The sequence below is a fragment of the Oncorhynchus kisutch genome, unplaced genomic scaffold, assembly GCF_002021735.2.
Source record: "Oncorhynchus kisutch isolate 150728-3 unplaced genomic scaffold, Okis_V2 scaffold3902, whole genome shotgun sequence".
Classification (NCBI taxonomy): Eukaryota; Metazoa; Chordata; class Actinopteri; order Salmoniformes; family Salmonidae; genus Oncorhynchus; species Oncorhynchus kisutch.
The window spans coordinates 138,329-160,865 of record NW_022265847.1 but is presented as its reverse complement, the minus strand read 5'-3'; the positions used below and the strand labels follow the sequence as shown (position 1 = coordinate 160,865).

The 22,537-nt window shown below is 41.4% G+C and overlaps 1 protein-coding gene across 1 annotated transcript; it reads right to left on the bottom strand.

Moving 5' to 3' along the window:
* Window positions 1-5,401: 5,401 nt before the first annotated feature.
* Window positions 5,402-20,334, bottom strand: LOC109882033 (myosin heavy chain, fast skeletal muscle-like). Its single transcript, XM_031821169.1, has 34 exons — window positions 20,285-20,334; window positions 19,721-19,766; window positions 19,364-19,591; window positions 18,871-19,017; window positions 18,528-18,684; window positions 18,088-18,115; window positions 17,732-17,840; window positions 17,515-17,607; window positions 17,272-17,332; window positions 17,057-17,155; window positions 16,669-16,772; window positions 15,435-15,573; window positions 14,812-14,930; window positions 14,494-14,643; window positions 14,226-14,396; window positions 13,709-14,012; window positions 13,049-13,113; window positions 12,868-12,955; window positions 12,635-12,752; window positions 12,360-12,483; window positions 11,832-11,968; window positions 10,777-11,032; window positions 10,319-10,561; window positions 9,828-10,004; window positions 9,589-9,734; window positions 9,325-9,415; window positions 8,596-8,985; window positions 8,372-8,498; window positions 8,080-8,198; window positions 7,740-7,936; window positions 7,407-7,590; window positions 7,105-7,270; window positions 6,639-6,778; window positions 5,402-5,746 (listed from the first exon to the last, which is right to left on the bottom strand). Exons 3-34 carry the CDS (start codon window positions 19,577-19,579, stop codon window positions 5,402-5,404), a joined length of 5,010 nt encoding a protein of 1,669 aa, XP_031677029.1. The 5' UTR covers window positions 19,580-19,591; window positions 19,721-19,766; window positions 20,285-20,334.
* Between the last annotated feature and the right edge of the window lie 2,203 nt (window positions 20,335-22,537).

Genomic DNA, 22,537 nt, shown 5'->3' with positions numbered 1-22,537 from the left:
TGGACCACTCTGGTAAAGGAAATGGATTGGGTGAGAGACCTCTGTGTTTCTGTGTCTCACTAGCGCCACCAACTCCCAGGAGCGCCACACTCCCATTACATTACTTTTTAATGCAATAGTTGGTTTTAAATTGAATTTCACTGAATTTACGTTAATTAGATCAAATCAAATGTTATTTGTCACATGCGCCAAATACAACAGGACCTTACAGTGAAATGCTGACTTACAAGCCCTTAACCAACAATGCAGTTTGAAGAAGAAAAAAATAGTGAAGTAAAAAATAGATCATAATAAAATAATAATAATTATGACAATATCAATATGACAATAATCATGACGCTGCCACTCAAATACTGTAATGACACTACAATTGTAATAAAAATAGAATCTTACTTAATTTAGTTTAATTTTTGTGGCATTAATCCTTATTCAACAGCTTGCTTTATATATAAAAGAATAGCTCTATTATTTTGCTTTCAAACACATCTAAACAGTCTCCTCAGTCACCTCATGCTTGTGAAGGAGTTGGCTGTTACTTTGTGCTTTGCTTAGTTCGATTTGTCACCCTGGTAAAACCATACTGCAAAAATGATTTTCAAGCTACAACAGAAACATTTAGGCTTTCAATTACATCTCATAAAAGTGTTAAATCAACGGTGTAGTTATTTATCTACTGTATGATCTATTGAAGATGCTGCAGGGGCTTTTTTTGTCTCACATTTCAGTTGTCTAAAACGGTCCAGGAGGATTCTTAAGGCTTACATAACATCAGTACAGTATTTAAATCATCTTATCCACTCGTATTTCTGACAGCCATGTAGCTGCCTCAAACTTTTATTACACTCTGAGGTAAACCGTTTAGCAGCTGGCTTCTATAAAACTGCTTTAAAATGACTATATAGTTACAATAAAGTAACAGATTCCTTTCCATTTCCATGACATTTTAATGAATCCTTTACAATACAGTTTTAATATCTTTCTAACAGACAGCTGTAGCAACTTCTGAGGGAGCCACGATCAGCAGAGACATTTCTTTAACCTATTTTTAACACATGTAACACATTCAGCAATGTAATGCACACACACTAGATGTTAATGTATTTAAATGTATGTAAATCCTAAAGTCTTTGGTCTGTAATGTCTCTTTTGGTTTTGTGTCGGACTCCAGTAAGACTTCCTGTCACCATTGGCGTCGGCCAATAGGGATCCTAATAAATCAAACCAGGAAGTTGTTCTTTCAAGTCAGGCATTTCACATTCATCAATATCTATCTCATCTTTGCTTTTATTCAACCTCTGCATTTAATAGTTGTTTAAATGTTCTTTGTGTCTGATATGGTGCAGCCATATTAATGTTCAATAGCGTGAAACTTTAAACAGGGCTTTTGGAGCCCTAAGTGAAGCCCTAAGTGAGATTTGGGCCACAGCGGAAGTCATGGCCCCTGCGTCCCCGGCCGGTTTAGGCCATGATTACTACGAGTTTAGATAGCTGACTAGATTCATTTACCAATCGAAAAATGAGCTGACATGGCTAATTCAGTGACTGATATAAGAACAGAAAATTGCTGAGGCACAACCATTCTATCTCTTCTGGATGCACAAGTTGAGCAGGGGGCTACATCATCTGGGAGGACCATCAAGGCCTTTTAATTTCTTGGACTGTGCTCTAGTCTTCACTGTAGCCAAGGTTTATTGTTTGGTTTTTCTGCCAACATTTCCACACAGCCAAAATCTGGCTCCGTTGTCCCTGTTATTAGACAGAAGATATTTACTTGGCGTGTTTGTGGGTGGAGAGAACATCAACACCATGCAGACTAAGAGTTTATGACATTCAAGTTATTTTAATGTGCAAAGATCTGGCATGATATTCGACCTGTGTTTTGGTATCCGAGGGACATGTTTTCTCTAAGCTCCAAACTTGTTACCATCCGCAAATCAGTGGGGTGGGGATGTCAGAGGAATAGACAACTGTGAATTTGGCCACAAACACCTCAACTGACTTTACAGCCATGGGTCTTCTCACAATGCACTTGTATCGAGATCAGGGCTGAGGTCATTTCGAGTCAATTTAGGAATTGACCTGCAATAATTTCTCATTAAAAGCCTTGTGAAATATTGGAATTTCAGTTCACTTCCTGAATGAACTGAGTTGTATTTCTTCATTAACACACTGAACCTGATTTTAGGTCATTAAGGGCTAAATTGAAGATTATGATCCGTTGATTTAGCTAAACCCGCTATGTTAGTGCTGGGGTGGAACACGAGCCTGCACACCATGTTGATGGGCTGTCCAGAACAGGAGTTTCTGGCCTCTGACACACTCTCAACTGCCAGATGTCATTAAACAGTTGAGTAAACTGACATTATAAAACTGTCATTGTACATATTTGACGTATTGTGGCAGGCCCTTCAGAGGATCAGACAGTAACACTTCATCCAATACATTTTAAGGGTGCTTTAATTCCTCAGGCAGAGCCGGCTCTAGCCACTAAGTGGCATAACTGGCATAGGGGGCCATCCACCCCCCCACCCCCCAAAAATAAGTAAAAAATCATAATAATTAGGAAATCTGTCGGGTTCTCAAGTTACTATTAGGAGTTAGAATAGTAGAATACCCAAGGTGCAATTTAAAAATGTGGTTGTACATTAGCAGTATTTCTCTTGTTATGTCTGTCACTGAATAAAGGTCTTCACGGGTCCACCCGATTACCCGGGACCCGAACCGATCCGAAATTTCATAGAAAGACCCTCGGATCTAGGTTGGGTCCTGTTTGATGGCCATTATTTTAGATGCAACAGAAAATGGATGTGTGAAACCATTTTGGACAAATCTTGGACAGGTTTGCTTGGTCCTGTCGAAGTCGGGTTGGAATTTTGTGGTTCCAATTTGGTGCGGGTCTCATTTTCAGGACCAAGCAAACCTCTATCACTGACAGTCTCTTAATTAGCCCATGTCAGTTAAGATTTTGTAGCTTGCTGAGATAGTCTAGTAACCATGGTTGAATTGGGGTGCCAGGTAGCCTAGTGGTTAGAGCTGTTGGACTAGTAATCTAAAAGGTTGCTAGATTGAATCCCTCAGCTGACAAGGTAAAAAAAAAATGTCGTTCTGCCCCCGAACAAGGCAGCTAACCTAGACCAGTTAACCCACAGTTCCTAGACCAGTTAACCCACTGTTCCTATGCCGTCATTGAAAATAAGAGTTTGTTCTTAACTGACTTGCCTAGTTAAATAACAAGTCAACCGGGCTCGCAGGGCATGAGCTCAGTGGCCTTGACCTCCAGGGGGCCCCCATTGATTTTGTTTGTCACTCTCACTCATATATCATATTAACATTCAATAAGTCACGTAAAAATGTATAGAATTGCAGAAAATGCGTTATAAAATTGGGTGGGGGGGGGGGCAACAACATTTAGTTTAGGGTCCCCAAAAGGCTAGGGCCGGCTCTGGAGTTACCCTGAGACACCCTAGCACCTTGGCTCACATCAGCATTTTTTTACACGGTTCAATCCATTAAAATGTCACAGCAGTAAAACTCTATATCTGGATATGAAATGTCTGTGGCATGGATCCACAAAACAACCGAGCAGGGTTCTTTCAGATCTTATTTCCAGGTCACATATCTCGCTGTAAGTTTAGTATGGGAGGGGCCAACGTCAGCAATGTGAGGACCTCGTGGTCGACTAATAAGGTCTAAATAATGTGCTGTTCTGAACCGGACCTCTCTGTGATCCTCATTACAGGTTATGAGGTCTAAATAACGTGCTGTTCTGAACCGGACCTCTCTGTGATCCACATTACAGGTTATGAGGTCTAATTAATGTGCTGTTCTGAACCGGACCTCTCTGTGATCCACATTACAGGTTATGAGGTCTTCACTTTTCCTGCATGCAGTGTGAAGTCAATGTAATATTAATCTTCAGAAATGTTCAAGGAGAAACACATGGGGATCGGTTGTGTTTTCCATGAAGCTTTACAGATCTTTGGACAAACAAGTAGTTAAAATGACCCCCCCCCCCCCCTGTCAGCAGCCTTCTCCCGCCAATCGCCCTGTTCCTGAAACTGGAAGTCAGAATTACATGCAGCCGATTGCTTTATGATCATCTGTCATAGAGATGTCAAAGTATCCAAACCCAACTGCTGAGCTGTTGTTGACACTCCAATTTCATCCCATACAGTCGATAGCAGAGTCACAAGAAGTACATTCTACCAAAGCAACAGATGAGTTACGAGCCCAATATGGCCATGTTCAAGTGTCAAGAAATACACTCCAGCTTCCACAGCCAATCTTCTAAAAGGTAATTAGCATGGGGTTTGGGTTGCTTCGTTGCTTTGTTGGCAGATCTGCTGCATTTGGAGTCGTGCACCAGAGTTGACATTAACGTAAAGGAAGCAGGACTTATACCTGATTATGGCCTATTAAACAGACCAGGCAATATCTGGCTTATTCTTGGACAGTCTTTATTTGTACACTTTCAAATGTAAAGAAACAGAGATTGTAGACAAATACAGTCAAGGGACAAAGAAAAGTCCATAACAGAGAACATCAATAAAACTGGGAATCCCACAAACTCCCTTCAGCTGAAGCTGTTGGGAACATAAGCGTCTGGGGGAGCAAGGTGTGTGTGTGTGTGTGTGGTGTGTGTTGTTGGGCAGAATGACAGATCCAGCAACCTGTTGGTTACTGACCCAACGCTCGAACCACTAGGCTCCCTGCCACCCCAGTGGGTAATAGGCATGTTCATTGGTAAAAATGTCCCCGATATCCCTACAGTATATTAGTCTACTCTAATATCCCTACCTTCCTACAGTATATTAGTCTACTCTAATATCTCTACCTTACTACAGTATATTAGTCTACTCTAATATCCCTACCTTCCTAAAGTATATTAGTCTACTCTAATATCCCTACCTTCCTACAGTATATTAGTCTACTCTAATATCCCTACCTTCCTACAGTATATTAGTCTACTCTAATATCCCTACCTTCCTACAGTATATTAGTCTACTCTAATATCCCTACCTTCCTACAGTATATTAGTCTACTCTAATATCCCTACCTTCCTACAGTATATTAGTCTACTCTAATATCCCTACCTTCCTACAGTATATTAGTCTACTCTAATATCTTCTACATTACTAAAGTATATTAGTCCTACTCTAATATCCCTACCTTCACTACAGTGACTAATTAGTCTACTCTAATATCCCTACCTTCTACAGTATATTAGTCTACTCTAATATCCCTACCTTCCTACAGTATATTTAGTCTACTCTAATATCCCTACCTTCCTACAGTATATTAGTCTACTCTAAATATCCCACCTTCCTAAAGATATTAGTCCAGTCTATTACATTCCTCTGATCTATTATTTGCTACTGATTCACAAACTCCCTCCCCATGTTCAGGTTTGTTGAGCCTGATGTCCAAGTCCCTTTACCTTGAACTGTCCCTGGACGTTCCTCAGCTGTTTCTGGGCCTCAGCGGCCTGCCTGTTGGCGTGGCTCAGCTGAATCTCCATCTCGTTCAGGTCTCCCTCCATCTTCTTCTTCACCCTCAGGGCGTCATTCCTGCTCCTGACCTCAGAGTCCAGGTGCTCTGCATGGGAGTCAACCACCCTCTGGCTGTTCCTCTTGATCTGCTCCATCTCCTCGTCCTTCTCAGCGATCTTCCTGTCCACCTCACCCTTGATCTGGTTCAGCTCCAGCTGCACACGCAGAATCTTAGATTCCTCGTGCTCCAGTGTGCCCTGAACGAAGAGAAGCAGTCAGTCAAATCAACCCTTCACTCAGCTCCGCCCCCCTAGGTTACTGTTGCAACCTCAGACAACATCTTCCTGGGAAGCCCAATTCCCCATTCAGACCACTGGAATAAACCCCTTACAATAATCTCAAACTGTGTTTTTATATACACAATGAAATTAAACACTACTCTCAGGTATGTTGTGTTGGACTGTCATTACAGCTGCTTCAAAGGGAATCCTGGTCAATTCATTTTTGTAGTGTGGCCACTGAATGGCTCTGAACTCAGTGCCAGCATGCAGTCAAAGCTATAACTACTTTTGGAACTAACTAGTGGTCTCAAATCGTATCCTGAAGTTTAAAGCAGACGTGAGATGTATTCATAACATGACTAACTGAGCTAGCCAATGTACATGATCATATATTTTGAGAAAACAAGTTATATGGCTAGCTAGCAACGTTTGGTGGTCTATGAGACAGAGCTAGCTAACCAGCTGAGCTAGCAAACAAAGCAACAAAAGTATATCGGATGTGAAAAAAACTATCAACAGGCTCTGCATTTCAGGATTCAAGTAGCAAGTCCCCCTGGTGCACTGTTCAATTATTCAACTTTAATTATATTTTAAGAAAACTCTGTTTCTGTTTTCTTTTTCTACTGGTTTTCATGTGTTTGAAACCAGAGCTTGTTCGATGTGTCCGACTCGACGATAGTTGCTATCAATTGGAGAACAGCGATTGGTTGCCCACAAACGTTAGGGGCGGAGCTTAGCGAAGGGTCAGTACGTTTGGATGTGCAAAACACAAGGAATTGCATATATATGACTACAATAAACACCAATAAAAGGGAGCATTGGATTGTAGTTGGCATTGCCAAGTGTAACACTGCTTTTCCTATCAAACAGCTGTAGTTTGTACCTCAGCCTCCTCCAGAGCGGTCTGGATCTCAGACTTCTCTGTCTCCACGGTCTTCTTGGCCTTCTCCAGCTCATGGATGCTCTTGCCAGTCTCTCCGATCTGCTCAGTCAGGTCAGAGATCTCCTCTGCACACACACACACACAGAAGCTGTTTAGACTTGGGAGATATCCAGTGGATATCACCAATGCACTAAAGTTTATAATGAATCAAAATAACAGTTAATTAATGAACAGCACTTCATGCTGTCCTGCAAATCTAATTGCCACCCCACATCATTGGGTTGTTCAAAGGAATACCAATTACAAGTTCCAAATATATATATTTTAAAATGTATATAAAAATTCTGAGATGGTGTAATAGCAAATTGATATAATGTTGATGATTATAATCGATTCCATTTTCAAATACTGGTCAAACATCATGCAAAAATAACTGCTGTCAAATGCTCACGTTGCAGGTTCTTGTTCTCTCTCTTCAGAGTCTCCAGATGATCCAGAGCCTCCTCGTAGGAGTTCTTCATCTTGAAGAGTTCAGTGCTCATAGAGCGAGCCTCCTTCTGAGCTCCTTCCAGCTCAGCCTGGCCCTCCTCATACTTCTGCTTCCACTCTGCCAGAACCTGGGGAAATCCATGGGATTTTCATTACAACTCATTGATGGAGAGTTTTCAATCGGAAATATGCTACAATTATAATACAACTGATCAAATAACAGACAGAAAATATCACCCTAGAGTGAGGTTTATAAATGTTCACCTTGTCAAAGTTCCTCTGCTTCTTGTCAAGGTTGGCGGCCATGGCGTTGGCTCTCTCAACGTCAATCATGAGGTCCTCCACCTCTCCCTGCAGTCTCTGCTTGGTCTTCTCCAGGGAGGCACACTTTGAGTTGGTCGCCTCAATGGTCTCCTCAGCCTCTTGCAGACGCTGGGCCAGCTTCTTCCTGTTGAACAGCAGCGGGTGTTGTTATGGTGAGTAACTTGTTGTGAGACAAATATTGCACTACATATTGAAGTAACATTTTCTCAGATCCCCAACCAGCCTCACCATCCACACCGTTTATTGTAGTTTTTGCTATTGAGTGCAACTCACTTGGCCTCCTCCAGCTCCTCTGTGCGTTGGATGGCATCAGTTTCATACTTAGTCCTCCACTGAGCCACCTCACTGTTGGCCTTGGACATGCCGCGCTGCAGCTCTGCCTTGGCCTCCTGCTCCTCCTCAAACTGCTCTCTCAGGAGATCACAGTCATGGCGGGCAGACTGGACACCATGGGCCAGTGCGTTTTTAGCCTGAGAGAGAAAGAAAGACAAAGAGAGATTAGAGAGGGAGAGTAAAACAGATGACAGTAGAAGTCTCTGAGGGAGGCGTAGAAACAGTCTATGTGTAGATAAAGATCTAAACTGGAAGGTGGTTCCCATTTAGGATGCCTTACCTTGACCTCCTCCTCAATCAGTCTCTTCAGCTCCTCCACCTGCTGGGTGAAGGCCTGTTTGCCTCTGGTCAGCTGAGACACCAGGGCTTCCTTCTCCTCCAGCTGGCGGCCAAACTCACCTGCAGGGAAAGAGGGACATCTTGTTATGGGGACTCTGTTCTCGAAGATTGACATTTTATTTTGAGGAATCGTAGTGCAGAAACTGTGTGGACTGGAATTTACAGCCCCGACACATGTTATTGTGTACTACTGAGGTGAACTATATTGGTTTGTTGTACATTGTTGGAGGTACCATTTTCTGTAAGGAGTCTGGCCCTCTGTCCGCTGATGTCGTTGACCTGGCGAGCATTCTCATCATTCTTAGTCTTGAGCTCGCTCAGCTGGTCCTCAAGAGTACGGCACATCTTCTCCAGATTGCCCTGTTAGTGAAACATATGGGAGTGTCAACTTCAGTTTATGAAATGGTAATTTAGCTGACCCTCCTCAACACTGCTTGACCAAAACATCACTACTCACCTTAGCCTTGGCGACGGCCTCCATGTTGCTGGAGAGGTCATCAATCTCCATCTTGTACTCGCTCTTCTCCTTCTCCAGCTTCTGCTTGACGCGCTGCAGGTTGTCGATCTGCTCCCCGAGCTCAGCCACACTGTCGGCCTGCTTCTTGCGCAGAGCGGCGGCTGTGGCCTCATGCTGCAGGGTGGACTCTTCAAGATCACGACGCAGCTTCTGGAACTCAGCCTCGCGCTTCTTGTTCATCTCAATCTGAGCAGCAGTGGCGCCTCCGGCCTCCTCCAGTCTCTCGCTGATCTCCTCAAGTTCCCTGGAGAGATCGGCCCTCTGCTTCTCAACCTTGGCCCTGGCAGCACGCTCAGCCTCAATTTCCTCCTCCAGCTCCTCAATACGGGCCTACAACAGGTGGTAAGAGCAGGGGGAATGAACACTACAATACAGTTGAAACAATTGAACCTCACTACATAATAATAGCATGTACTGTATATTTAGCATACATGTGTTTATACATAGCCAGCTACACTAACATATTTAATATATTCATTAGACATTGTCCCATGCAGGAACCAAACTAACAACGGTACGAAGCAACATCTTTACACAGATTAGAAGAACCAACAAGAAGCACCATCTTCCATCTTACTGAGCCATCAGAATCCACCAGGAAGAATATGTGCTACCAGAAGAAATGTGTCAGTTATTTTCCTGTACTGGAGCTTAGATCCTGTACTGTACCTGCAGTTCCTTGATCTTCTTCTGCAGCTGAGCTCCCAGAGACTGCTCATCCTCTATCTTGCTGAGGAGCTGGGTGGTCTCAAACTCCTTCCTAACAAACACAAACACGTTTGTTTTGGTTAGACAGTGTAAAGGGAGCCTACATTACCATTCACTTTGCTTGTAAGAATCACATAAGTCTAATTCATAATTACAAGAATGAGCCAAGAAGAACCATTATGTTGATCATTATGTTGAATACTGTAGTCATTTGTTTGTGTTTACTTCTTGATTTTCTCATCAGACTGCTGCTTGTCATTCTCCAGGTCCATTATGGACTCCTGGGCCAGTTTCAGATCTCCCTCCAGCTTTCTCTTGGCTCTCTCAAGGTCCATACGGAGCTTCTTCTCTTGCTCCAGAGAACCCTCAAGCTACAATATATAAACAGACATGTGTTGGTCATATCTAAACAACTGTAGATAATATCATCTTACATACTATCATGGCCAAAATGTCAAACTCACGTCGTCCACTTGCTGTTCCAGCTTGGTCTTGGCCTTGGTCAGAGTGTTGACTTTGTCCTCCTCTGCCTGCAGGTCATCCAGTGTCTGCTGGTGGGCCTCTTGGAGGGCTTTCTTCTCCTTGGTCAGCTTGGCAACACTCTCATCCATAGACGCCATCTCCTCTGTCAGGTTTTTAACCTGAAAACGGCCACAACAAAATTCGCTTTTGGTCACTTCACCATAAGTGGTTAAATGGATGATAGAAATGTGTCAACAAGTACTGTACTATAGATTCAACACTAGATGGCCCTGTACTCCATGCCAGTGTGCTGAATGGAAATCATAAACGAGGGGGGAGCAGAACATGTGCTGAATTTGGGGAGTCCACCACAACTGAAATTCCACTATTTTGTGTCTTAATTTTTACTGCACTCACAAAAAGACTTGAATCACATTTCTGTTTTGAGTTGATTATTCTGTGGATTATTGTTTGGTTGGACTGTCTACAAGACCTTGTTTTCAGTGGCGTGCTTCTCCTTCTCCACTTTGGCCAAGGTGAGCTCCAGGTCATCAATGTCCTTCTTCAGCTCAGAGCATTCGTCCTCCAGCTTCCTCTTCTTGGCAGTCAACTCAGCATTCATCTCCTCCTCATCCTCCAGCCTCTCAGTCGTCTCTTTGAGTTTGGCCTCCAGCTGGATCTTGCTCTTGATGAGCCCCTCACACCTTTCCTCAGCATCGTTCAGATTCTCTGAATCCTGGTTTCAGAACAAGAGAAAAAACGGGTGTTTTCACTTTGTGTATCAAAATATAGACTTCATTTAGTCAAATAAGTCAGAGCAAATCTATTTAAATGTTTTAAATATAAATATATACCATGGGCATTTTCTTGAGTTAGTCACATAGCGATTGTGTTAGTGTCTATGTACTTGTGTGTCTAAATGTGCTCTGATGAGGGTTGTTGCTCACTCACAGATGCGACTTGAAGCGCCAGGTCATTCTTCTCCTGCACCATGGCCACCATCTTCTCCTCCAACTCCTTCTTCTTGGCCAGAGCCTTGGCCAAGTCCGAAGTCATCTTCTCATAGTTCTCCTTCATGTTGGCCAGCTCCTTCTCAGTCTCAGCGCTCTGCAGCAGGGGCTTGATCTTGAAGTACAACTTCATCCATGGCCAGGTTTTCACATTCATGAATGAACGGATGTTGTACTGGATGGTGAAGACGGAATCTCTGGTCCACAGAAAGGATAGAGTGACATGGTGAGTGACATGGTGAGTGACATGATGAGTGACATGGTGAGTGACAAGGTGAGTAACAAGGTGAGTGACAAAGTGAGTGACAAGGTGAGTGACAAGGTGAGTGACATGGTGAGTGACATGTCTAAAGATTGTTAGGAAAATGATGATTAAATGACTGAACAATATTGTCATTTTAAACTGAACTGTAACTAAGTAAACTCCTCCAGTGTTTTTGTTGTTTACTTTTCCTGTGGAAAACGATATTTCAAGTATAAATACAGTAAAGTACACACACTAAAGGGTCAAAATATATGTTTTGAGGAAAATAGTTTCTTTTTATATACAACTGCAAACTTCAAGGAGTGGCATTCCCAGTATTTCTTTACTGGAAAAGTAACAAATAAAATCACTGGAAGACGTCTTTAAAGCTACATTCTGCGATTCGAAGAATAACAAAATGGGGACCCCACCACTTGTTGCATACAGCTGAGGAATGAGGCTAGGGAAATGTAATCCCTCTTAAATGTATAGACTGCGCTCTAGATGAAAGAGCTGACAGGTGATGTTCAGATCACGAGGCATTTCATATTATTCCAGAATTAATGGGTAAAAATCACTTATTTAAATAACAATTGAACTGCTTGCTAAATCCCAACCTGCTGCTTTAATAGAATATTATAACATGTACCTTCTCATCCTGAACAACTCACAGCATATTCAGTACACAATCATTATACATTACATACAGGAGGCTGACAGAATGCTTTGCCAAGATGTCTACTCTTCCTCACCTCCTCTCCATCATCTTGGTGAACTCTCTCCTCATGAGGAATCCACGGCTGAGAGCCTGGACCATGCCGACCAGAGAGGCCAGCTTCTCATCTCTCATCTCCTCCAGGACACCCAGCAGACCGGCTTTGAAGAACACCTGACACAGGTTGACATGGTCAATTATAGAACCAGTAACAGATAGAAAGGTTGAATCCAAAGAGAGGAACAAAACCACTAGATTGATTTGAACAACATAAACATTGTAATGCTTACAAACAAACCATGAGATGGTTTTATGAGGTGTTTTATGAGTTGTAAGTTATTGTATAGTTGTAGATTAATAATGTACACTGATATAGATAACTGCAGACATACCATTCTGACATAATGCACAAGATAATGAATTGAGTACAATGTTTCTTCACATTTTTAAGAAATAATTACAAGATGGATAGATCAACTGGAGAGACATTTAATGGTTAGAGATTAAGTTATCATTGAAGTTGTGTTTTAGTTGTCATCTTTTGCTGGGGGGGGGGTTGACTGACCTTGGTGTGTCCAAACTTGTAGTCCTCGTGATTCACATCAATGGACCCAAGCAGCTTCTCAGAAGCCTTCTTGTTGTCCATGAACTGGCCCTCGGGGATGACACTGGCATTCAGTACTTTGTACCTGAATCAGGAGAAATGTTTAACATGAGTCAAGTTGTAATGGGTTGGTTAAGCCTATTCTGATGCTGGGAAAACCCTTGGAGAAGATATTTCTGTGTGTGTGTGTGCGTGTGCGTGTGCGTGCGTGTGTGTGTGTGTGTGTGTGTGTGTACCTCTGCTTGAAGTCAGCATAGATGATTCTACTGGGGAAGCCCTTCCTGCAGATCCTGATCCCCTCCAGAACACCATTACACCTGAGCTGGTGGATAACCAGGAAGTTCTCCATCAGACCTGGAAACACAAACCAAGTATCTTTAAATACTCATAAACAGGTTAAAGACTGGTTTGTTAATGTTACTGATACTGTACTGACAAGATGTCATATTTAACTCAACATCTATTGTACCTGGAGTCTTTGACTCGTTGGGGATCAGGCAGCGTACAAAGTGAGGATGAGTGCTCCTCAAGTTGGTCATCAGCTTATGTAAGTTCTCCTGTAGGAGGGTTACAAACCGTGTTCTCAGAAATCATTTCTGATAATCAGTACACATTTTGAAGGACTGAATATCCACATTTTAAAAGCTCACCCTGAACTGGGAGGACACAGTCTGCATGGAACCACCCTTCTTCTTGCCTCCTTTCTTGGATGTATCTGTTATAATGGAGAAAAGTTCAATATAATTATAAATGAGAGGGATCTCAGGTTATCTTCACACGTATCTTAATGCAAATGCTGCCAATGAGATTGTGTAAAATAACACCTATTGTATGAGTAAATGAACCCAGTAAATCACCCTGACAAATGGTGATACATTTAAAGCAGCAATCAGCAGTTGAAACAATAACAAAATATACTCCCTGCCCCTGTTTCAATAAAACTAAACTGAGAGATGGTCTGGAGAAATCTAACCACTCAAATTTACAAACAGATCTATGTCTTGAAGGACTGACCATCCATGATATCAAAATGATAGTATTAATAATGTTTTGAGGCTGTAAAGTGCATGTTTCCCTTTACTTTGCTTACAAACATTAAAACAAGCTCATATTTTGGGTTCTGGTGGGGTACGACAGGTGAACTAAGCCAATGTTCTTCAAGAAAGTTACAGTATGTTCTTCAAGAACGAATGGGTACATGTCTTAAGTCCACAAATGGATGTAGCAACTGCAGACTGAGCCTTTAAAGAAAATGGGACTGATTTGTAACTAGTTCTTCATGAAGTCTTTTGATGTTCTGCTAGTCTTACCCTCAGGTGGGGCAGCGACATACAGGGTCGCCATCAGTTTGACTGAAGACTTCCCGTACAGCTGAAGAACTGAGTCGTTCAGGGGGTCCTTGTTCTTCTCCAGCCAGCCAGTGATGTTGTAGTCCACAGTGCCGGCGTAGTGAACCAGGGAGAAGTGGGCCTCTGCCTTGCCTTTGGCTGGCTTGGGCTTCTCAAACGCCTTGGTTTTGCCAAGATGCTGGGAGTACAGCTTGTCCTTGAAGGTAGTGTCTGAAGACTTGGGGAACATGCACTCCTCTTCAAGGATGGAGAAGATGCCCAATGGCTTTACGAAAAGAGATGTATATCAAATTAGTGATATTTACATTTAGGTCAAATTTATTCTTCCAGCAAACATGCTATTATGAGAGTATCTTCATTTAGTGGCACAATAGGAAACATATTGAGTTCTCAACAGTCAGATGCGTTGTACCATGTGATAATATTTCCATTTGAACTTTGCTGTTGAGGTCCATTATAATCCTGACAGACAGCTTACCTTCTCAATAAGCTCAATGCAGGCAGCCAAGTCCATGCCGAAGTCAATGAAGGCCCAGACGATTCCCTCCTTCTTGTACTCCTCTTGTTCCAGGACGAACATGGTGTGGTTGAAAAACTGTTGCAGTTTCTCATTGGTGAAGTTGATGCACAGCTGCTCCATGCTGTTGTACTGTTGAAGGAATTTCAGAAGGGATCATTTCATCATCATACAAGGCTGTAATCCCTCTCAATCACAACTAATTGTCTTGTTCTGTTCTCAGACTCACGTCAAAGATCTCAAACCCGGCAATGTCAAGCACACCGATGTAGAACTGCCTTGGATTCTTGGTGTCCAACATCTCGTTGATACGGATGACCATCCACAAGAACATCCTCTCGTAGATGGACTTGGCCAGAGCCGAGACTGAGTTATTAACCTGCAATGATAATAGCTCAAATGAATACATGAGATATTGACCATGTCTAGTGACAAGGTGAAAAGAGCTTGGGGAAAACATCATCACTATTCAAAACAAGCAATTCACTCATCACCAAATGATGTACGGTGCTCAGAAAATGGTAGAAGCTGTGTTTGTCAGCCTTACCTGAGGCACAGTCTGTCCCTTGGTCACATACTCATTGCCGACCTTCACTCTGGGGTAGCACAGAGCCTTCAGCATCTCAGCTGAGTTCAGGCCCAGCAGGTAGCCGATTTTATCAGCCACTGGAGAGAGAACCAACAACAACAGACTCAGAAACACAAGATCACGTGTTTCTGATGTCACACTGACAAAAGGGTTAGGTTTAGATTTGAACCCACAACCATCATTTTAAATCATTTCTGGAGGTTGGAATTTGGTCTCCATAAATGATCTCCTGCCGGACTTTGATGAAGCTCTGTCTATCTTACACGTTGTATATCTATGAGTGGGACCGGGACTGGGAATGGGACTAATGTTTACATATTGTATATCTATGAGTGGGACCGGGACTGGGAATGGGACTCATGCTTTACATATTGTATATCTATGAGTGGGACTGGGACTGGGAATGGGACTCATGCTTTACATATTGTATATCTATGAGTGGGACTGGGACTAATGTGTACATATCGTATATCTATGAGTGGGACTGGGAATGGGACTAATGTTTACATATTGTATATCTATGAGTGGGACTGGGAATGGGACTAATGCTTACATATTGTATATCTATGAGTGGGACTCACCCTCTGTGCCGTCTGGCTCAGCCTGCTCCTCACGCTGCTTCTGCTTGAATTTCAAGTTGCCATGGTGCAGTACAGCTCCTGTCAGCTTGTAGATGCTATTTTTCTCATCATTACTGAAGCCCAGGATTGTAATGGCATCCTGGCATTAGACAGGAAGTACAACAGTGATGAACTGAACGGTAGTTTGCTCACATACAGTACACTACAGTTCTGTGCTCTCAGCAGAACAAATGAGATGGATACATTTGACTGGGTTCTCAGATCCACGTGAATACACTTGACCAACACTGGTAGATGACAGCACAAGATACATTTGACACAGTTCCACAGGGACTTAGTGACACTCTCTTGTGGATGTCTTATATATACAGTATGGGCCTCAAGGTGAAGTGTGAAGGCATGAAGAGTTCCTTGAGGCACATGCCTAACTAACTGTCATCGGACTTTCATAATAACTATATGTGTTCATTAATTAAATTCACTTAGTCTATTTTCTGAGAATTTCTAAGATTCTTATTTGCATAAAATAGACAGATACCAGTCTTATCAAAATGAGATAATAGTATTTATACTCGGAGCGCGCTGCCATGAAACCACAAACAACAGGTTATGTACAAAATATGACGTCATATGTTATAAAATGTCCTTCCTCCTATCGACCAGGACAAAACAGGTTCAAACGTTTATTCCAACCCCCTAGCTTGCTCGCTCACTCCAGACACACACTTATCAAGATTCACTTCTGCAATCTTCACCTTCATCCATCACTATTTAGAAAACAGTTCCAGATGATGGAAAACCCAGGAAAACACTGCTGCCTTATCTGAACATCCCAGAGCTAAGTTGAGTCGGTTCAACCACAGGTTAACGATCCTTTCTGCTTACTTAAAACCCACAATCCATTTCCTCCCCAACCTGGTTGGAATGGTATTTATTATGTTTAATTACCCCCTGTTTCATGCTACACAATCCCTTCCTTATGAATTAACATTATGAATCAGATATAATAAAACAGAGTAGAGTTTAATTAGTTACAGTTCTATTTAATATATAGATATTGTTTAGTCATTATTCATAAAACTCCTAACACTAACTCAAGGCATTTAGAATCAAACAAACAGATACATGCTAATTCCCTGCTGCCACCAGGTTGGAATTGCACAGTGCATTCAGTGTGTATGGTGGTCCTACCCATTCCATATATAGAATATGATGAACCCTTTGTTTGACTCACGTCTGTGGCATCCAGCTCTTCCTTGTCGTTGATGCTGGCCACAGTGATCTGACCCTGACTGCACATGGGGAAGTCGTAGGGGTTGGTGGTGATGAGTGACATTTCTATGGACAACAGAGGATGTCTTGTCAGTTAAATCTCTTAGAATTCTACTGTCCTACCTTTACAGTATCTCTCCTTTACTCAATAGATGGACTCAAGGATCTAGTATAAAATAAATAGCATCCACTGAGACTCGTGGACTAGTGCATCACAGTCCATTACTTGATAGATATTTCCCAAAGACCTGACCCATATCTAGATGCCTTGTTACCATGGATGTACTCATTGTAATAGTATTTATAATGGCGGTAGGAAACATTCCCCCTGAACCTCTACTTTGCCTCACCAATAATGTCAGGTTTGTGATTGGTCATCATCTGGAAGAAGATGTGGTAACCTCTCTCATCGGGAAGCTGGAAGGACACTCTGGACTTCTCTAGCAGGTCTGAGAGAAAGAGAGAGAGAATATGAGATAAAATGATATGATATGATGATATGCTCTCCGAATAAGAATATGTGTGAATTTAGGAAATCATTGAGAAACAATGAAAATCAACTCACAGGTCTCAATGTCAGCTTTAGCCAGTTTGCTACCTTGGAAGTGAATCCTGATGAATTTACCCTAAAGTTGAGCATGGGGGTTAGAAAGAGGTTAACTAAATACATCTAACATTTTACTTTGATAGACCCCTTTAAATGTTACCGTTTGTTGGACATCTATTGATACAACAGAAGGGAAATACTGAAATATTTGAAAATTTGTCCAATATTAGATCACTTTCCCAGTATGCCCTTCATACTTACGAAGCGAGACGAGTTGTCGTTCCTCACTGTCTTGGCATTACCGTAAGCCTCCAGCAGAGGGTTAGCAGCAATGATCTGATCCTCAAGAGACCCCTGATTGAGACAAACACAAGTTGCTCAGAAACTGGTTAAGTGGTAAAGTTAGTTATTCTCGATTGCTTGAACACAGCCCACCAAACTGAAATGTGTTAAAATGGCACTCAGAAGCTGAACATACCTGCATTTTGGTGGGGTCTACTTCCTTCTTGGCACCAGACACTGCAATGGTGGCAAAGTACTGGATGACACGCTTGGTGTTGACAGTCTTTCCTGCACCGGATTCTCCGCTGGTTAATATGACAGAGAAACAGGGGTTTTAGTCACATGTTTGAATGTCAGATTGGCTTTCACTAAGAAATAACATTGAAAAATACACTGTTTTGCTACATAAATTAACAAATATCCCCACTCATCAACTAACTTCTATGCATAGCCTAATCCATTCATAATGTCATGTATTTTCATCACACCCAAGTGTCTCAACATATTGCAGTAGAAACATTTTCTCAAGTGAGATTTTAGTAAACAACTTACGTAATCAGGACGGACTGGTTCTCCTGGTCTGTAACAAAACAACATATTGATTATCATACTCAAGCAACATTATGGGGACATTATTGAATTCATAGCATCATCATGGATTTAAATTAGGAACCTTTTCCATTTTCCATTCAAGGCAAGCGTAGCCTAGTGGTTAGAGTGTTGGACTAGTAACCGGGAGGTTGCAAGTTCAAACCCCTTAGCTGACAAGGTACAAATTGTCGTTCTGCCCCTGAACAGGCAGTTAACCCACTGTTCCTAGGCTGTCACTGAAAATTAGAATTTGTTCTTAACTGACTTGCCTAATGAAATAAAGGTAAAATAAAAAAGTGAAATCAGATATTACCAGCAAACTGTTCTAACATAGAAAACAGTAGATACATCTCTAAAACATATTTTAACTTTAACATCCATCCATCCATTACAGCTCATACCAATCTGCATGAACTGAAAGGCGTTGTCAGAGACGGAGAAGATATGGGGTGGAGCCTCCATCCTCTTCTTCCCTCTGTAGGCGTTAACAACCTCCATGTCGTACACAGGAAGCCACTTGTAGGGGTTCACCGTGGCACAGAACAGCCCAGAGTAGGTCTGGATGAACGAGAATGAATCCAATTAGGGGATTAGAACAATCAGATTGACGTTTACCTGGATTTATGTGAGGATGTGGGTGTACTATGGTATAGTAATGTAGGTCTACTGTATTGGTCTGTTTTGGTTTCTACCATGACTTTGTGTAGTACTGTATGTGTGTGTATGTTTATACAGGTATCTTACATAGATCATCCATGCTGCATAACGCTCTTTGAGGTTATACAACACAGAGGCTTCATTCAGGTAGGTCATCATGGCCATGTCCTCAATCTTGTCGTACTTCGGGGGGTTCATCTCATAGACATCTGCATCTTTGAACACTTTTCCTTCCTGAAACAGTCAGAAATCTAGATTATACACAGATCAAACTGGACAGGACTGAATGCTTTTAAAAACAAATATTATTTTTAAAAAACTGATTACCATTTAATTCAACTACTTTGTTATCAACCACTGACACATACATGCTGATACTTAACTAGTCAATATAGAAAATTCAATGCCAATTTTAATTAGCAGCGATAAAAAGGATGTTTGAAGGTTATATTCTGCTTACAAAAAAACTAAGAAATGCTTATTAATCAATATTTTTGTACTTATTTCATTTTTACAATTGGCATGATAAAAATGAAAAAAGTGTCTGCACAATCTTCAATTATTTTCAAATCAGGCTTACCTCCTTAGTGCCGTTAGGATTCGTGACTGTCACAGTACACTTTCCTTCAGCCCTGGCAGTGACCAAACCCTTAAGGTAAAGCTCCTTGGTGTCTGCGACATAGCAGGCGTTCTTTGAATCAAAGGGTGCGGTTTGTGCCTCCATCCTCTCCTTCTCAGGCTTACGGAGGTATATGGCAGCCTTGCCGTAGATTTGCATCTCCGCGTCCGTACTCATGGTGACGGATGACTAGGAAAGAGACGAAACAAGAAACATGATTGACTCTGTGGTGCTTCCTCCACAATCAACAGAGTTGTGAGGGGTTTCTCTCACAGAACATTTGTCACTTTTCTTATGAATACTCAAACTATGTCTCACCTTCTTTTTCCCCTTCTACAGATGAATTTGTACTTCTTGGAGAACCCTGGGAAACATTAGGTTGTTGTGAATAAGTCTAAAGCATTATCATTTAGCCCCCTAAGAGGTAGAAAACCTTTAGAACAGTATAATTCAACACAATCATGACAACCTTGGTGTGAATAAGTCTAAAGCATTATCATTTAGCCCCCGGAGGGCCAGAAAACATAATTCAACTCAATCATGACAACCTTGTCCAATTAAACTACAGGGGCAACTGGTAACTTTCATTTTCCTGGTGACAACTCACTTAACTACACATTCTGACAAGAATTCAAATCAACACCCCTGAAAACCCAGTTACATTATAAACCAACCCGTCCATTTATAAACAGCAGGAGAACCACTTTTGACAGGAAATGAAACTTACAGATTTGAATAGAAAACACATTTAAAGTTAAGCACAATAATAAATAAAACATATTAAATCAATGCAATTTAAAAATCTAACAAGACACATGTAAGATTCTAAGCACACAAAATGTTGGCAAATGTAAACATGTGAAGAGGTGGAGAGAGTCTTACCACAGAGGAAGAAGGTGTCTGGCGTATGGATGCTGGGGTCTCAGCCTGCTTATATCTGGTTGAAACTGACAACCAGGCAAAAGTTAATTATGGACCACTCTGGTAAAGGAAATGGATTGGGTGAGAGACCTCTGTGTTTCTGTGTCTCACTAGCGCCACCAACTCCCAGGAGCGCCACACTCCCATTACATTACTTTTTAATGCAATAGTTGGTTTTAAATTGAATTTCACTGAATTTACGTTAATTAGATCAAATCAAATGTTATTTGTCACATGCGCCAAATACAACAGGACCTTACAGTGAAATGCTGACTTACAAGCCCTTAACCAACAATGCAGTTTGAAGAAGAAAAAAATAGTGAAGTAAAAAATAGATCATAATAAAATAATAATAATTATGACAATATCAATATGACAATAATCATGACGCTGCCACTCAAATACTGTAATGACACTACAATTGTAATAAAAATAGAATCTTACTTAATTTAGTTAAATTTTTGTGGCATTAATCCTTATTAACAGCTTGCTTTATATATAAAAGAATAGCTCTATTATTTTGCTTTCAAACACATCTAAACGGTCTCCTCAGTCACCTCATGCTTGTGAAGGAGTTGGCTGTTACTTTGTGCTTTGCTTAGTTCGATTTGTCACCCTGGTAAAACCATACTGCAAAAATGATTTTCAAGCTACAACAGAAACATTTAGGCTTTCAATTACATCTCATAAAAGTGTTAAATCAACGGTGTAGTTATTTATCTACAGTATGATCTATTGAAGATGCTGCAGGAGATTTTTTTTGTCTCACATTTCAGTTGTCTAAAACGGTCCAGGAGGATTCTTAAGGCTTACATAACATCAGTACAGTATTTAAATCATCTTATCCACTCGTATTTCTGACAGCCATGTAGCTGCCTCAAACTTTTATTACACTCTGAGGTAAACCGTTTAGCAGCTGGCTTCTATAAAACTGCTTTAAAATGACTATATAGTTACAATAAAGTAACAGATTCCTTTCCATTTCCATGACATTTTAATTAATCCTTTACAATACAGTTTTAATATCTTTCTAACAGACAGCTGTAGCAACTTCTGAGGGAGCCACGATCAGCAGAGACATTTCTTTAACCTATTTTTAACACATGTAACACATTCAGCAATGTAATGCACACACACTAGATGTTAATGTATTTAAATGTATGTAAATCCTAAAGTCTTTGGTCTGTAATGTCTCTTTTGGTTTTGTGTCGGACTCCAGTAAGACTTCCTGTCACCATTGGCGTCGGCCAATAGGGATCCTAATAAATCAAACCAGGAAGTTGTTCTTTCAAGTCAGGCATTTCACATTCATCAATATCTATCTCATCTTTGCTTTTATTCAACCTCTGCATTTAATAGTTGTTTAAATGTTCTTTGTGTCTGATATGGTGCAGCCATATTAATGTTCAATAGCGTGAAACTTTAAACAGGGCCGGCCCTGGCCTTTTGGAGCCCTAAGTGAGATTTGGGCCACAGCGGAAGTCATGGCCCCTGCGTCCCCGGCCGGTTTAGGCCATGATTACTACGAGTTTAGATAGCTGACTAGATTCATTTACCAATCGAAAAATGAGCTGACATGGCTAATTCAGTGACTGATATAAGAACAGAAAATTGCTGAGGCACAACCATTCTATCTCTTCTGGATGCACAAGTTGAGCAGGGGGCTACATCATCTGGGAGGACCATCAAGGCCTTTTAATTTCTTGGACTGTGCTCTAGTCTTCACTGTAGCCAAGGTTTATTGTTTGGTTTTTCTGCCAACATTTCCACACAGCCAAAATCTGGCTCCGTTGTCCCTGTTATTAGACAGAAGATATTTACTTGGCGTGTTTGTGGGTGGAGAGAACATCAACACCATGCAGACTAAGAGTTTATGACATTCAAGTTATTTTAATGTGCAAAGATCTGGCATGATATTCGACCTGTGTTTTGGTATCCGAGGGACATGTTTTCTCTAAGCTCCAAACTTGTTACCATCCGCAAATCAGTGGGGTGGGGATGTCAGAGGAATAGACAACTGTGAATTTGGCCACAAACACCTCAACTGACTTTACAGCCATGGGTCTTCTCACAATGCACTTGTATCGAGATCAGGGCTGAGGTCATTTCGAGTCAATTTAGGAATTGACCTGCAATCATTTCTCATTAAAAGCCTTGTGAAATATTGGAATTTCAGTTCACTTCCTGAATGAACTGAGTTGTATTTCTTCATTA

Excerpts from the sequence above, each read along its gene's own strand:
- LOC109882033 (XM_031821169.1), bottom strand. The coding sequence starts at position 19,579 with ATGAGTACGGACGCGGAGATGCAAATCTACGGCAAGGCTGCCATATAC. Across the intron at positions 14,013-14,225 it reads GCATTGAGCTTATTGAGAAG|CCATTGGGCATCTTCTCCAT; the intron begins GTAAGCTGTCTG and ends CTTTTCGTAAAG. Across the intron at positions 13,114-13,708 it reads TGTCGCTGCCCCACCTGAGG|ATACATCCAAGAAAGGAGGC; the intron begins GTAAGACTAGCA and ends CCATTATAACAG.